General features: G+C 47.6%; 1 protein-coding gene across 3 annotated transcripts in view; it reads left to right on the top strand.

Moving 5' to 3' along the window:
• Positions 1-17511, top strand: part of LOC137422041 (FH1/FH2 domain-containing protein 3) — a 375404-nt gene that overhangs the window by 149601 nt on the left and 208292 nt on the right. For all 3 annotated transcript variants that reach the window (XM_078772994.1, XM_078772993.1, XM_068108729.2), the window contains exon 4: positions 10704-10771. In XM_078772994.1, coding sequence (XP_078629120.1) covers positions 10704-10771 — 68 coding nt within the window. The remainder of the gene's footprint in view (positions 1-10703; positions 10772-17511) is intronic.

Here is a 17511-nt window from a genome sequence, read left to right as displayed (position 1 = left end):
ATTAAGGGGTCTTACTCCTATTGAGAGGAGTGGTCCCAATTGAATGACCATGCATTGTGGCCCCTCGGGGGCATGATGCATGCGTTTGAATGACCATGCGCTTCCCCCTTGGGGTTGAGGCGCATGTGTATTGTTATTGGGACAGCCTTGTTGACATTGTGCCTTGGCCATGGGGTCAAGGTGCACGTCCGAGGCTGTTCAAATGTTTGACTTTTTACCTTTTTTCACAAGCAAAAAAGGCAGGCCTTGCGCAGGCCCTAAAAGTGCTGGTAGACCTGCATGCAAATCGGACCTGGCAGGAGTAATGCCCTGCTGGTGGATTAAGGGGTCTTACTCCTATTGAGAGGAGTGGTCCCAATTGAATGACCATGCATTGTGGCCCCTCGGGGGCATGATGCATGCGTTTGAATGACCATGCGCTTCCCCCTTGGGGTTGAGGCGCATGTGTATTGTTATTGGGACAGTCTTGTTGACGTTGTGCCTTGGCCATGGGGTCAAGGTGCACGTCCGAGGCTGTTCAAATGTTTGACTTTTTACCTTTTTCACAAGCAAAAAAGGCAGGCCTTAGCTGTGGCCCCAAAACAGCGGTAGACCTGCATGCAAATCGGACCTGGCAGGAGTAATGCCCTGCTGGTGGATTAAGGGGTCTTACTCCTATTGAGAGGAGTGGTCCCAATTGAATGACCATGCATTGTGGCCCCTCGGGGGCATGATGCATGCGTTTGAATGACCATGCGCTTCCCCCTTGGGGTTGAGGCGCATGTGTATTGTTATTGGGACAGCCTTGTTGACGTTGTGCTTTGACCATGGGGTCAAGGTGCATGTCCGAGGCTGTTCAAATGTTTGACTTTTTACCTTTTTTCATAAGCAAAAAAGGCAGGCCTTAGCTGTGGCCCCAAAACAGCGGTAGACCTGCATGCAAATCGGACCTGGCAGGAGTAATGCCCTGCTGGTGGATTAAGGGGTCTTACTCCTATTAAGAGGAGTGGTCCCAATTGTATGACCATGCATTGTGGCCTTTCGGGGGCATGATGCATGCGTTTGAATGACCATGTGCTTCCCCCTTGGGGTTGAGGCGCATGTGTAATGTTATTGGGACAGCCTTGTTGACGTTGTGCCTTGGCCATGGGGTCAAGGTGCACATCCAAGGCTGTTCAAATGTTTGACTTTTTACCTTTTTTCACAAGCAAAAAAGGCAGGCCTTTCCTGTGGCCCCAAAACAGGCAAATAAGCCCAAAATCTGGATTCTGGCTCTGCTGTCTGGCTCTGCTTGATGTTTAGCCAATGGGGACCAAAGAATAAATCTCTGTCTGTTGACAGAGTGGCTAGGCTGAGGCCTCCGGGACAGACGTGACAGTTTGGTCTAGGACTTCCGTCCACTGGAGATTGGGACAGCGCTCGTCACGCTGTTATGTCGTTGATTATTATCTCCGCCGATCGCACCGCACCCACTGGTTTTGGTTTGCACTGGCGGGAACGATGGTCTGGGTGGCAGATAGGCTGTTGGTTCCTTGCGGGATATGCAGTTTTTACCGTGTGAGACATAATCCGTGGCTGGTGCTCACCATTAAAGCCAGGAGGTGCCTTGATTAACTTTATATATATACTAGCAGAAGTACCCGGCATTGCCGGGCGGGGGAGGGGAGGGGGAGGGGAGGGGAGGGGAGGGGAATGGGGGGGGGGAGGGAGCGAGCCTCTTGGCAAAGCGAGCGATTTTTTTTTTCATAGCGTCATAGCGATTTTTTTTTTCATAGCGTCATAGCGTTTCATAGCGTCATAGCGATTTTTTTTTCATAGCGTTCATAGCGTCATATCGTTCATAGCGTCATAGCGTTTCATAGCGTCATAGCGATTTTTTTTTTCATAGCGTCATAGCGTTCATAGCGTCATAGCGTTTCATAGCGTCATAGCGATTATTTTTTTTTCATAGCGTCATAGCGTCATATCGGTCATAGCGTCATAGCGTTCATAGCGTCATAGCGTCATCACGTGATCGCTCTGAGCGAATCAGCGCCCACCTGCTCTGATTCTGTTGATTCCGTGCGCTGAAATGTGCTGAGGTAAATATGAAAAAAAATATGGATCGTCAAATATTTTGAGTTTGGCCATGTTCGTCCCATGCTCAATGGCCATGTCTATGTCAAATATCAAGCACGTAAGCCTCTCCGTTTAGGAGTCTATCGGTAACATTACACACACACACACACACACACACACACACACACACACACACGGCTGTGTTATATATATATATATATATATATATATATTTATTTATTATTATTATTATTTTTTTTTTTTTTTTTTTTTTTTTTAAAGGCCATTTTCCCCGCTAGAGCGGGGGTTAGCCTTGCGGGGCCCATGACAATCGTGGTTCCCCATTGCCTCAAACAGGGAACCATGATTGTCATGGGGCCCGCAAGGCTAACCCCCGCAATGGCCTTAAAACGATCATTCATTCATTTCATATTCATATATATATATATATATAGTTACGGTTCCGGAGGACGGCACTCCCCTTACCGAGGGGGGGTTTAATACCCTCGTCTTTTTAAGCTGGCCGTCCGACCGGTCCTGGTACTTGTAACGCTCCTTTGCGGGGTGGGATTGATCAGGGTTATTGGTCCAGGTATTAGCCCGAATACCTGTATCAATCTCTCCGCAAAACAGGGAGACAAGTACCGCTCGAATCCCGGACAAAATGGTATTTTGCCGAGCGGTTTAGCAGTCCGGAATCCGAGCCGTTAGCAATAGACTAAACCCGATTATAAAGCGTTGGCCAAAATCGCACCACAGGAACTCAATGGGGAAGACACAAAGGCGATCGGACGAGAATGAAAGCCAAAGTAGTACGAAGGAACAGGTATTTATTAATTACTATACAAAAACCAAAGGGAGAGAAGAAATAAAAGTAATATACAGGAAAAGAAGACAGCGCAATGCTTAACTATACAGGCTTAACTTATACCCAGGGACAAACAAACAGGACTCACACGAATAGGGAATTGCAGGCAGGAATTAAATTGAGGGAAGAGAAGAGCAGTCGGTCCACAGAACGGGCGACAGGGAGGGCCGATGATCGCGGCACGACGTCGAGGTCCGCGTGCGCGCACTTGTTCTTGTTCAGCCACGAAAAACCCGGTCGTCAGTGCTGGTTGGTATCGCGAGCAGGGCGTGCCGATTCTCATTCGCCGCAGGACGTTCGCGCCAAGCAAATGAATGAACAATCCTCTCAACTTGAGCTCCTTGCTCATGCGTCTCTCTCCCTCTCGTAACTTGCTCAAGCGCCTCCCTCCACAGAACTGCGGTGGGGGCTCCGCGCAACGGGTTTTATCTCCACCCCCGTGGAACCCTCACGAACCTGCCAGATCTTTCTCTCTCCACCCTCTCAAGCCATGCCCACTGATTCCTGGTTGGTTGGTAAGGGCTGGCTGACCACCTTTGGTGACGAGGTGGGGCCACGCCTGTGATGTGGTAGCTCCTCCCCCTTCTTCTCCGAGATGGAGCACATGGGCAATGGCGTTTTGGGGCAATCAAACGAGCCCCAGCCAAAGGGCAGCGAACGCTGCCTTCCTGGCACTTTTAGGAGGCCATGGGGATATTGCAGGGGATCCTATCTTATTTGATTTGATGCAACGGAGAGTCAATTATTGGACACATGGCCTTACCTGGAACACAGAATAACGATATAACTATAGAGAGGTCCTATGATTTGCTACGTGTTGCAATGTGGACTAACTAAGGTGCAATTATTTCAATTAACAGCCAATTAAGGGGAAATGTACACAGGGGTTTATTTATAAGGGAATTTAATACTAAATTTACATGTGAAGGTTCTAAAAACCGCAACACAGCATCCTCATTCCTCACGGCACGTCTCGGGCCGAAAAAACTTTAACTTAGTGTGACACGCAGGTGTAATTTCCCTCTACTATTAACCTTACCCTGAGTGCGACAGTTTTAAACACAAATAAGTATGTCCCCCTACTATGTTGCATCCTACCTAACAGATTCACGCCCACAATTAACCGAATTGCGGAATAAATTCTCAAACTATACATTTAGCCGGTGGTGAGCATTATTTACAAGTGACATTATTACGTTATTTACAAAACGCAACCCAGGACCTGTCATTTCTTTGGGGAAACAAAAAGAAAATCCTGTGGGAGGGAGGAGAAAGCATGCACTGCATCGATACACCACCTCACATGCCCAGGGATGCTGAATTTTATTGCAATGCATCCCTGAGCATGCAAGCACCAAAGCACCAATCAAAGCACCAATAAAACAACTGATGGTCTTCATGTTCCTTGCTGCTCCCTCTGCTGGCCGTTGTCTCTTCCAGATGTTGTTCTTCTTCGTGGCTTCCTGCCTATTTGCAATAATAACAATAATAAAAAGCACAAAACATGTCCATTGTTTTTATTTATGGCCCACAGGGGCCAACTATGGGTGGTCCACCTGTGGGGCAAAAAGGGGGCCACCTCTCCGTGGTCCGCAAGCAAACTTTCCTGGGCCATCGCGGCCGGTCCCAGCAGAGGGGTCATTCCCCAAAACATAGGGTCCATCAGTGTGGTGCTCGGCCACAGAACCGTGGTCCATATGGTGGTGCATGGCCGCAAGATGTGCGGTCCATAAGTGGTGCATCGATCCAGGCAGCTGGCAGCGGGGGCTCTGGCACACAAATGCGGCTCCCGCACGCTCTCCCTCGGTGCCCAAAGAGCACGGTCCATGGGGGTGGGGGGGGGGGGGGGGAGGAAGACAAAGCAGAGTCAGCGAGGGCAAGGGCGCAAGGGTACACATCAACAAAGGCAATGCAGAGTGAGGCGCGTCTGGAGAGCGAGCGGGGAAAGCTCGTCCCTAACGTACGCCACCCCACCTGTCACCAACTCTGCCCTTGCCCCTTACCCCGTATTTACAAAACAATTTACAAATTCGTCACTACGTCTCGTCTTCCCCATATCTCCCCTAATACCAAATTCGTTACCACAATCCCTCTAACCAAATTTGCCATCACCAATTCATCATCAATCCCTCTTAACGAGGAAGAGATGGAACAACCAGCACAATGTCTCACCCACGTCATGATGCGTCTTACATTTCCAAAAACATCTGCACAAATATAAAATAACAAAACATGGCATGGTGTGGAGTTACGTCATCACCTCAGGTGAGTGGAAGTAGATGGTGCGAGGAGATTTTAATCCTATCTATCCTCTAAATGACTTTAACACACTTTACACTACCCGGGGTCTCTCCCTGCAAAACCTTTGGCTATCTGTACTCTATGCAGTTCTAAAAACCAATTCCCATTGACCAAACTGTGGTGCTCATCAATTTGGGGTCTCACTCCCCCGATTCAGCTCCCTGTGCCTTCGCACAATTTCAGGTCTGGGTTGTGTGGCTCCCCTAACAGGTCTACTTACCTGTGCGCCTCCGCCACTGAAGTTGCCATCCGAGCTTACCTGCTCCTCACTAACCTACCTGGGGAAGGCCCTCCCTGGCGCTTACCCCCTCGGTGCCCTCTCTGGCACTGGGCTACCCGGGTCCTTCCTCTGGATCCTCAGGCCCCATTGAACTCTAACTGGCTCCCAGAGCCTACCTGCGGCCTCACCTGGCCGACAGACTACCAGTGGCGGAGCGCTCAACCAACCGTCCCTCTAACAGGCCACACGCCCAGCCATTTCCACGTCACTAATGCACCCATCCAAACACCATTCTTTCCACACGCACCACAGATGCCAATATCCAACCACAATTTACCTATACCCTCTACCTAACTCTTAAGCTACCCTCCCCGGGTATTCGTGATGGGGGTCCATCTTCCCCATCCACTCCCTTCGCACCAACCACTCCACTCCACGTCTTCCACCATACTCACTCCACACCATCCATTCCATACTCCATGTATCCCAGACCACTCATTTCATCCAACCATTCTCACCTGTATTTGCACACCTGTGCCCACACACACCCGGTGGCTCTTGCACCCTCCTTTCCTCCCAGGCTTCTTCATTCACTCAATACAATGCACAATCACAATTATTCACTCATACACTGCTCCATACACTTTCACGCTCAATACAACTCACAACCACAATTATTCACTCATACACTGCTTCATCACTTTCTTCACACACACGGCACCATTCACAAGCATTGCCTCATTTGCTCAACACCAAGATTCTCACACACACGGCATCATCTACCTACCTGGTGCCCTTCTAAAAGTCGCGCTTCCCAGTCGCCCCTTATATTATTGCGCTCCCTCATCATTATCATCCAACTAATCTACCTACGTCCCCTACTACAGGTATCATGTCGCTACTTAACCCTACAGTTACCTATGGTCATTTCTAAGTCCCTATACAATTATCCAAACCCTCCCTGGCTTGGTTTTCACCGCCATAACCCCATAACTAATGCTCATGTGCCCGGGTGGATGTGAGGGATGGCAGAGTTGCCATTCCTCTACATCACCATCGCCAATCAAATTTGCCAATCATGCCAATCAATTTACCCATCAAATTTTGCCGATCAAATTTCACTACCCCTACCATCGTCCATTATTCTGAGCCTCGGTGCGTCGTTACATGCTCAAAGCTCGGCTTCGCCAAGCCGAGCAATGAACGCGAGTGGTTCGTTTCCTGCAGTTGGATCCGTCCGGCACTCGGTTCAGGGGAGGAGGCTTACTCGGCCCGAGATTCCAAGGTCCACCTTGGCGCGGAACCTTTCGGTCTCCCGCTCGATGGTCCAATCTTGCCCGGCCGGAACGCCGCAACCACAAGGGGGCGCCGTGCCGGCCCTTCCTACCTTCCCTTGAAACGGGCCGGTCGCCTTGTCCGGCCAAGCCCGGACTCGACCGTGCGGGGCGGGCCCCAGCCCGGATCGTGCACGACGCTCCGAAGAGGAGCGCCGCTGCACTGATCCCCGCCAGCTCCCGCAACAAACAAAGCGCACCGCGCACCGAGTGCCCACGTCGGCTAAACGTCAGCCTAACCGCTATCCCGTTTAGCGTCGATGCTCCCCGTACATACTCACATCACTCGTTCCTTTTCCTCCTCACACATCCAGGTGTCCCCATACACTTTGTTATTGTACTTCCTCTTACACACCACCCAGGTACACTCATTCCGCTCACAGACTTCGTTACACACCTGACCATCGCACACCTTGACACACACTCTCCGTCTACGCACTCTGCACCTGTCTCACACCTCACTAGCAGCCTCTCACGAATGCCCGGGTCTAGCCCAACACCCAAGCTCACTGAATCTCCCCTCACACCATATACATTCCCAAGCATATCGCCACTCACCTCGGCACCTCTTCTCTTCCGCTCCTCCTCCGCCACCTGCAAGCTCTTTATTTGGTCAGTAAGCACATCATCACACTGTGAGCACAAACCTTGCACCAATTCCATCACCTCCTCCTTTATCTCCCTCTTAGTCTCCCTCCATCTCTTCTTAATTTCACTTACCCCCTCTTCCACTTCCTCTAATTTTCATCTCACCTCCTTTATTTCCCGGTGCACCCCTTCAATTTCTCCCTCTAAGGCCACCTTGGTCGTTTCTATGTGCGTCCTGACTTCCCGTTCTTTTGTCTCCATTGCCTCTGTCACCTCGTCCAACCTCTTTGTCAACCCCTCGTGTACCATCTGACATTCTTTCTTCGTCGCTATAAGCTCTTTCTTTATTTCCTTCTGGGTCGCTTTCAACCCCCCTATTACCACCGTGTTCTTTTCCACCTGCTCCCCCAACTCCTTTTGTCCCACTGTCAGCTGCTCTACTCCCCACGTCAGGTCTTCTATGCCCCCCTGGAACCTAGCCGTACTGTTCCTCACCTCTTTCTCCATGCGCTCCTCATCCCGCTTTACCTCCTCGCGTACCCCCGCAACCTCTTCTCCCACACCTCGCCTTATATCCTCCCCCATCTCTCCCATGTCTTTGGTAGATGCTGCCCTCATCTGCTCCAAATCATTCCTTTGGGCATCCAATTTACTTTCCAACCAGATTTTCACCTCCTCTATCTGATTCCCCATCTGCTTAATTTCCCGGGCGGATTGCTCCCCTATTTCCCTCAATTTGCCTTCTATATTGTTTTCTAACCCCCCTAACCCATTCTTCACCCCTTCCATTTGGTTCTCCTGGGTGGCCATTCTATTTTCCAACCCCATTAACCCATCCTTCATTTCCCCGATTTGGTTACCCACGTCCCCAGTTGGCCCCCCAATTTACCTTCCAGCCCTTCCAACCTGTCTAACCCCACAAATGTATTGTCTAACTGCTCAAATTTATTGTCTAACTGCCCCAATTTGCTGTCTAACTTCCCAATTTGGTTACCCAACTGTTCACCCTGAGCCCTCATTTCTGCCCTTGATTTGTCCCCCGACTCGGCCATAAAGGCCTTCATTTGCTCCCAAAATAGGCCCCAGTCCATCGGCGCCGCGGGCGCAGCTGCAGCAGCCACGCGCCAGGCGCCATTTTGTGCGCCTGAAACCTCGTGCGCGAGGCCGCCATCTTGTGCGCCTGAACGCCCCCCGACCACATCCTCGTCGCTTTCCTCCTCTCTCTCTCCCAATTCCTCGCTGGGGTCCTGGGCTGCCTCTAACCCTTCTTCTTCTACCCCCACCGGCATCCGACCGCCTTGATCATCCATGGCACGACTTTAATTTGGAATATTACACGAAATTTCGGCCGCTCGTAATTTCGACCAAATTTTTAGTTTAAAAAATTTGGTTCTGGCCTCAAATCCCACTCCCAGACACCAATTGTTACAGTTCCGGGGGACGGCACTCCCCTTACCGAGGGGGGGGTTTATTCCCCTCGTCTTTTTAAGTTGGCCGTCCGACTGGTCCTGGTACTTGTAACGCTCCTTTGCGGGGTGGGATTGATCAGGGTTATTGGTCCAGGTATTAGCCCGAATACCTGTATCAATCCCTCCGCAAAACAGGGAGACAGGTACCGCTCGAATCCCGGACAAGATGGTATTTTGCCGAGCTGTTTAGCAGTCCGGAATCCGAGCCGTTAGCAATAGACTAAACCCGATTATAAAGCGTTGGCCAAAATCGCGCCACAGGAACTCAATGGGGAAAACACGAAGGCGATCGGACGAGAATGAAAGCCAAAGTAGTACGAAGGAACAGGTATTTATTAATTACTATACAAAAACCAAAGGGAGAGAAGAAATAAAAGTAATATACAGGAAAAGAAGACACAGCGCAATGCTTAACTATACAGGCTTAACTTATACCCAGGGACAAACAAACAGGACTCACACGAATAGGGAATTGCAGGCAGGAATTGAATGGAGGGAAGAGAAGAGCAGTCGGTCCACAGAACGGGCGACAGGGAGGGCCGAGGATCGCGGCACGATGTCGAGGTCTGCGTGCGCGCACTTGTTCTTGTTCAGCCACGAAAAACCCGGTCGTCAGTGCTGGTTGGTATCGCGAGCAGGGCGTGCCGATTCTCATTCGCCGCAGGACGTTCGCGCCAAGCAAATGAATGAGCAATCCTCTCAACTTGTGCTCCTTGCTCATGTGTCTCTCTCCCTCTCGTAACTTGCTCAAGCGCCTCCCTCCACAGAACTGCGGTGGGGGCTCCGCGCAACGGGTTTTATCTCCACCCCCGTGGAACCCTCACAAACCTGCCAGATCTTTCTCTCTCCGCCCTCTCAAGCCATGCCCACTGATTCCTGGTTGGTTGGTAAGGGCTGGCTGACTCCACCTTTAGTGACGAGGTGGGGCCATGCCTGTGATGTGGTAGCTCCTCCCCCTTCTTCTCCGAGATGGAGCACATGGGCAATGGCGTCTTGGGGTAATCAAACGAGCCCCAGCCAAAGGTCAGCGAACGCTGCCTTACTGGCACTTTTTGGAGGCCATGGGGATATTGCAGGGGATCCTATCTTATTTGATTTGATGCATTGGAGAGTCAATTATTGGACACACGGCCTTACCTGGAACACAGAATAACGATATAACTATAGAGAGGTCCTATGATTTGCTACGTGTTGCAATGTGGACTAACTAAGGTGCAATTATTTCAATCAACAGCCAATTAAGGGGAAATGTACACAGGGGTTTATTTATAAGGGAATTTAATACTAAATTTACATGTGAAGGTTCTAAAAATCACAACAATATACATATATATATATATATATATATATATATATATAATCACCCTCATAGGCATATACTGTACAAGTTTTGTGAGAAGTTAAAATCTGCTTTATTTGATTTAACAATAGAGGGGCTACCCAGTGATGCCCTGGGGGGTGGGGTTGGTATGGGAGTATATCTGATGACGCTGCCCAGCTGGGTGATATTTTCCGGTGGGTTTGGGATGTGTTGGACATTGAAAAGCTATGGAGTTATTGGCCTCATGGTGGTTACCTTTTACCTGCGGGCAGGCAGCAGTACTTCCTGACCCCACATCCCAATATACACTTTATAATGGCCTTTGGTGGCCTCAAAACGGACATCAAGGCCAACGTGTGGGAGCTTAAAACCTTGCTCAGATACTGAGGTACCTACACCCAAAATGTGGGGCCTTTAGAGGCTGCGGTTCGGCTGTGAGTAACGTAAGTAAAAGTAACGTTCAAACGAACACGCAAACACATACACAAACAAACCCACAAGCACTTGAAAACATTTACAAGAAAAAGATAATATCAATGTAAAATTAATGATGTTTTTGTTGCAGAAAAGCTATATAATTCATCAGGAAGGGAACTGCGTCGTGCGCTTTTCTCCTTGAAGCAAATATTTCAGGTATGTAGCAAAGTAACCTGTGTGAGTGTTTAACTAACCTGTGTGAGGGTTTTACTAACCTGTGTGAAGGTTTTAACTTGGTATCTTTTTGCTATTTGCTGCCCAATTGCAACAAAAAATAATGCTTTGCTTCATATTACTTTGCAGTCAACTAAATGTCTGTTATTACTTGAAGACAACAACAACAGGCGTTTTAAAGCCATTTTCCCTGCTAGAGCGGGGTTTAGCCTTGCGGGCCCCATGACAATCTTCTCCATTTTGCCCTATTTTCTGCATCTCACCTTGTTTAACCCCCTTGCCCGCATTTCTTCTTGCACCACCTCAAGCCAAGTCTTTCTTGGTCTTCCCCGTCCTCTACTTCCTTCTACATTTATTTCCATCACTCTTCTCAACCAGTCACTTTCATCCTTCCTCAACACATGACTAAACCGTCTCAACCTGGTGGCGTCTGGTCAAATCTGTTTCTGGTGTTTGTTCCCCCTCCATCCCCTCCCTTACCTCAAACGGCTACACAGCTGACTCCGCACGTGAAAAAGCTGAATGCCTCAACTCTGTGTTTGCCTCTAAATCTTGTGTCCCAAACCAATCCCTCTCTGTACCCACCGTACCCAGTCGAACCCAACTGCTCCTGGACTCTGTGTCCTTTCCTCCTGACAAGGTGGAAAAGTTTCTGTAAACTCTCGACTGATTCTGCAACTGGACCTGACGGCATCAGCCCACGTGTCCTAAAATCCTGTTCTTCTGCTCTTTCACTCCCTCTCTCTGTTCTCTTCACCCTCTCTTTTGCTCAAGGTCAACTGCCATCTGCTTGGAAATCAGCCAACATCACCGCTTTACACAAAAAGGTGCAAAAATAGATCCTAGTAACTACAGACCAATCAGCCTTCTCCCAATTATCAGCAAAGTCATGGAATCCATCATTGCTTCGGATATGAAATCTTTCCTCTTCTCCAATGGCTTGATCTCTGATCATCAATTTGGTTTCAGACCAGGTCACTCTACTCTGGACATGTTGTTTCTGCTGTCTCAACAATGGATGGAGGTCCTCAATGCCAAACAGGAAATTAGAGCTGTCTCCCTCGATATATCACGTGCCTTCGATACGGTCTGGCACCCCGCTCTGCTCACCAAACTCTCCTCCTTTGGTATCCAAGGAAATCTCCACGCATGGCTGGCGGACTTCCTCTCTAGTCGTAGTCAACATGTGGCCCTGAATGGGTTTCTCTCATCTCCTCTTCCTGTTCAGGCTGGAGTTCCCCAAGGCAGTGTTCTGGGCCCTGTGCTTTTTCTGGTCTTCATCAATGATCTCTCCGACTCTCTTGAAAATCCTCTCTGTCTCTTTGCTGATGACTCCACTCTCTGCCGCTCCATTCCTCATCCCTCAGATCGGCAGTCTGCAGCCTCCTCACTCTCTGCAGACCTGGACAAAATCACTGACTGGGCAAACAAGTGGAACATCCTTTCAATCCTGACAAATCTCACTTTCTTACGATGTCTCTCCGAAAAGACCGACTGGACAACTCTCCCATCCACTTTCTGAATAATCCTCTCCAAGAAGTTCTGTCACTCAAGCTTTTGGGTCTCACTATCTGCCATGATCTTTCCTGGGAAAACCACATTTCAAATCTGGCCTCCAAAGCCAGTCACCGACTGGGCATCCTCCGTCGTGCGAAGTCCTTCCTTGGCACACCTGAGCTCCTCACCACATACAAGGCTTTCATCCGCAGCTCAATGGAATACTGCTCTCCCCTCTGGGCTGGTGCTCCTGCCTCACACCTAGCTCGTCTTCACGCTGTTGAAACCAAAGCGTTCAGAATCATTGGAATCTCCCGTGATGAAGCAACCTCCGAGGGCCTTTCACTTACTCACCGCAGGCAGGTTGGTGGTCTTTCTGTCTTCTACCGACTCCTCTCCAGCCTTGCTCCTCCAGCTCTCTCTAGGTTCTGTCCCACAAATATTCCTAAAGGTCGCACAAGTTCTGCCTGCAACCCTCTTATGGTTAAACTGCCAAAATCAAGACTCTCTGCTCACCTTCACTCTTTCATTCCTCTTTTCTCCTGCCTCTGGAACAAACTCCCCCACTCCCTTCAATCCCACTCCTCCCTCCAGGTCTTTAAAACAGCTGTTCACCACCATCTCTTATCTTCCCCCATCCAAAACCTTGATCTGTTCTACCCCCGCTAATTTCACCCCAAATCCTCTTTTTTGAAATACCAACTTCTTTCCTGGAAGTCCTTGGTGTCCTTGTGTTTATACTTCTCCCACTCCCCCCCCCCCCTTCCCACACCGCATCCGCCCAAGCCCTCTCCCTCCCACACATTCCTGATGTCCCTCACAAATGTTGTGTTTATGTGCTTCCCCTTCTCTCCCCATCTTGTCTACCGCTCCCCTTTTTATACACTTTGTTTGTTTGTCTGTTTGATTTGTTTGTGTGATAAATGGTAGCTCTTTCACGAGCCTCGATTATGTATACAAAACAAACAAACAAAAAAAAAGAAAACCTGTTTCTCTTCACAGCATCCATCACGGGCTCTATTCCCATCATATTTCACAATTCATCATTTGTCTTCCTCTCTCTCAACGATACTCCACACATCCACCAAACCATTCACATTTCCACCCTTTCCAGCCTTCGTTGCTGCTCTATGTTCATTACCCATGTCTCGCTCCCATAAATCATAACACTTCTCACACATGCAGCATACACCTTTCCCTTCTGAGTGCCTCGGTGGTCCTTTTGTCCATCCACATACCTCACCAACGGCTCCCAACAGACTATCTTTCATTGACATCCAACCACTTTCAAGCTCAACCACATCATCCTCTTCCATACTCAGCCTCTCTTTTAATGCCTCCCTCACTGTCACCTCTTTCAACCTCCACACCTTCATTCTCGGTTGGTACTTCACCCGCCGAGCTCTCCTCGCACCTTTCACCCTTATGTCGCAGACAACCAAGTGGTGCTGTGAAACAGCCTCCTCCCCTGGGATCACCTTTGTGTCCCGGAGGTGCCCCCTATCTCGCCTACACACCATCCGTTAGTCAACAGTTGTCGTCGACCCACCTGACGTGTATGTAACAAGCTTATTATCCGCTTTCTGGAACTGAGTATTACAAATCAACAAACCAGCTCCATCAGCAAACTCCAAAATCCTTTCACCTTCTCCATTTCTCACACCATTTCCGTAACCTCCATGAACTCCCTCAAAACCGTCCATACTCCTTCCCACATGTCCATTTCGGTCTCCTCCTACCACAACAACATCCTCATCTCTCACGTTTTCCATCAGCTTCTCCATCGCACACCAGACCTTGCCCTTCTCTTCATCGCTCCGACCGACCTGCGGAGCATATCCCAAGATGATGTTCACCAAGAGCTTTCCAATCATATTTTCACCATCATCAACCTATCACTCACTCTAGTCACACTCACCACACTGTCCTGAGAAAACAGGACAGCAACACCATTCACGCCTTCTGGGCACCCTTGCCACACAAACTTGTATTTCTGTTCCTGCCTACCCTTCACCATTCTCACACCACTTCCCTTCCATCTTGTCTCTTGCACACAACATATGTCCACTCTTCTTCTGACCAATACTTCCACCACTTCTCCTGATCTCCCTGTCATTGTCCCTACGTTCCATGTCCCAAACCTCAGAAACCGATCTCTACGTGAGGCATCAGACGTTTCGTCGTCATAAATGGAGTGATTTCCACCCTTGCTTCGATCGGGTTTCCCACCTTGATTTTTGACGAGGGGGGATGAGGACCCCCACGGGGTACTTCGGGCTGTACCCTGCCCATATGTAATTGTAATTGTCATGGTTCCCTTTTTGAGGCAATGTTTTATGGCCGGATGCCCTTCCTGACGCCAACCCTTTTAGTCGCCTCTTACGACACGCAGGGATACGGTGTACCTATTCTAACCAGGGTACACACCGAGTCACTTGAAGGTTCTACAATAATTCGACTCATGGATGATGTGTAAAACTCAAAAAGCAATGATGTATTACTCTTACCTTTGATCACATAAGTTAGAGATAAAATAACAAATGTTCAGGAGTTGGAGGATTGGGAGGATTTTGGGAATGTTTTCAATATCCTTGTGCAATGAGGTACAATAATTGGAAAAGACACACGACAGCGTTTATGGCAGGTACAGTTGAGACCTGGTGAAGAGTGAAAACAAAATGGTTGCCATTGCTTACTTTCAGACTTGCGGGGTGCTTCAGGCCCATATATATATATATATATATATATATATATATATATATATATATATATATATATATATATATATATATATATATATATATATAGTCGTGGCCAAAAATATTGGCACCCTTGCCCTTTTTTCAAATAACTCACAATTTTATCGAAAAATAACTTGAAATTCAATTAAGTATTTGGTCTTCACAATTCTTTATTTCACTGTTAAAATGACAAAACGTTTGTTTTTGATGCAGAACTTAATATATCCTTTAAAATCGGGAATAAAAAGAAATGGCATTGACAAAATTATTGACACCATAGACTTAACATTTGGTATCACAGCCTTCGGACAAAATAGCTGCAGTCAAGTGCTTCCTGTAGCCATGCATGAGCTTCCAACACCTCTCTACTGGTAGTTTGGCCCACTCTCTTGTGCAAACTGCTCCAGTTTTCCCAGTTTTGAAGAGTGCCTTCTCCCAACTGCTATTTTCAGATCTCCCCACAGGTGTTCAATGGGATTTAGATCTGGACTCATTGCTGGCCACTTCAGAACAATCCAGTGTTTTGTCTTGAACCACTGCTGGGTGCTTTTTGAAGTGTGTTTGGGGTCATTGTCCTGCTGCAAGACCCATGACCTTCGACGGAGACCCAGCTTTCTGACTCTGGGTTGAACATTGCACTCCAAAATGCCTTGGTAATCTGATTTCATGATGCCATGCACACATTCAAGGCACCCTGTGCCAGAGGCAGCACAGCAACCCTGAAACATCACTGAACCTCCTCCATGTTTGACTGTAGGGAAGGTGTTCTTTTCTTTGAAGGCTTCATTTTGTTTTCTGTAAACATAGAGATGATGTGCTTTACGAAAAAGGTCTAATTTGGTGTCATCTGTCCATAGGACATTCTCCCAGAAGGATTTTGGCTTGTTCAGGTATGTTTTGGAAAAATTCCAGTTGGGCTTTCTTATGCCTCTCTTTCAGCAGTGGGGTCCTCCTGGGTCTCCTCCTATAGAACCCCCTTTCATTGAGTTGGCGACGGATGGTGCGAGTTGAAACTGTCCTGCATTGTGTCTGAAGATCAGCTTGATCTGTTTGGCAGTTGATCGAGTTGCTTTCTCCACCATTCGAACAATCCTTCGCTGCAATCTTCGATCAAGTTTTCTCTTGCGGCCACATCCAGGGAGGTTGGCTACAGTGCCATGGGCCTTAAACTTCCTGATACCATTGCGTATGGTGGACACAGGAACATCAAGGTCTCTGGAGATGGACTTGTAGCCTTGAGGTTGTCCATGCTTGGCTACAATCTTGTGTCTGATCTCCTCAGACAATTCTCTGGTTTTCTTTCTTTTCTCCATGCTCATTGTGGTACACACAGTGATACAAAACAGCAGAATGGCTCCCTTTCTCCATTCAAACTGGTTGAAGGTGTGATTTTTATGTTGCATGCACCTGCAGTTCACCACAGGTGAGTACAATTCCAAAGTAAAGGAGAATCACCTGCTTGAAATCTAATTATTTCTAAAAACTTCAAAAAGGTACCAATAATATTGTCTGGGCCATTGTAGGATTTCTGTGTGGAACAAGCTAAGATTTTGTAGTATTTTCAGCTTTTTTGTTTTGTTTCACTGCAAACCAAAGGAATATATAGGCGGATACCAAAATATTTTTTTATTTCAACAATTTTCTGGAAGAAATGGTGAATTATTTGAAAAAAGTTAAAGGGTGCCAATATTTTTGGCCACGACTGTGTATATATGTATATATATATATATATATATATATATATAATAGAAATCTCTTTCAAACCACTGGCTGACTGACTGATTGACTGATGTTAATGTTTGGTACCTTCTGGGTGTAATAGAAAGATGAAATTTGGTGTGCCGATGGACATCGAAGTCTGTACACCAGAAATAATAACAGAACTGTCAGAAAGCATCCAATTTATGTAAAACCCATAAACGCATACGTAAAAAAAAATCCCCAATCAATAATCATACATATATATTGGAGGCAGTGTCCTACTGTTGTGATTATCTTTCTCTATTCAACTGTGTTGTGATTAAATACAAATCTGATCTTGAGTTTGACGGGTTATGGCACAAAGGTCACCTCTTAAATAATACCATAACATCATGAATACTTGCAAAGATGACCAAGCACTTGTGCGTGCATTGTGTAAGCAAGAAGGATTTGCTGAGGATTGTTTATGATCTTTAATCTCTCAATTTCTTATTGTCCAGAAGGACCAGATGACACATTGGGTTTCTGACCCACAATTACAAAGCGTATTCCATAACACTTATTGTGTGTGAGAGTCTCCTTTTTAAAACTATTAATAGTGTAAGCAACTGATGAATGATTTGACACTGAGGATAATTTTGATTAGTCATTTGGCTTTGTGGACGAGCTTGCTGATATATAACTCAAGGTATTTCAAGGTTGATTTTTTTTACAGGTACCCAATAATGAGTCACAAACTAAATTGCTTTCTGATTTACTCCATAATCTTCTGAAATGCTGTTT

Source organism: Myxine glutinosa, chromosome 2 (genome assembly GCF_964187855.1).
Source record: "Myxine glutinosa chromosome 2, kmMyxGlut1.1, whole genome shotgun sequence".
NCBI lineage: Eukaryota > Metazoa > Chordata > Myxini > Myxiniformes > Myxinidae > Myxine > Myxine glutinosa.
The sequence above is the reverse complement of the archived record's forward strand: the minus strand, read 5'-3'. Positions and strand labels throughout refer to the sequence as shown.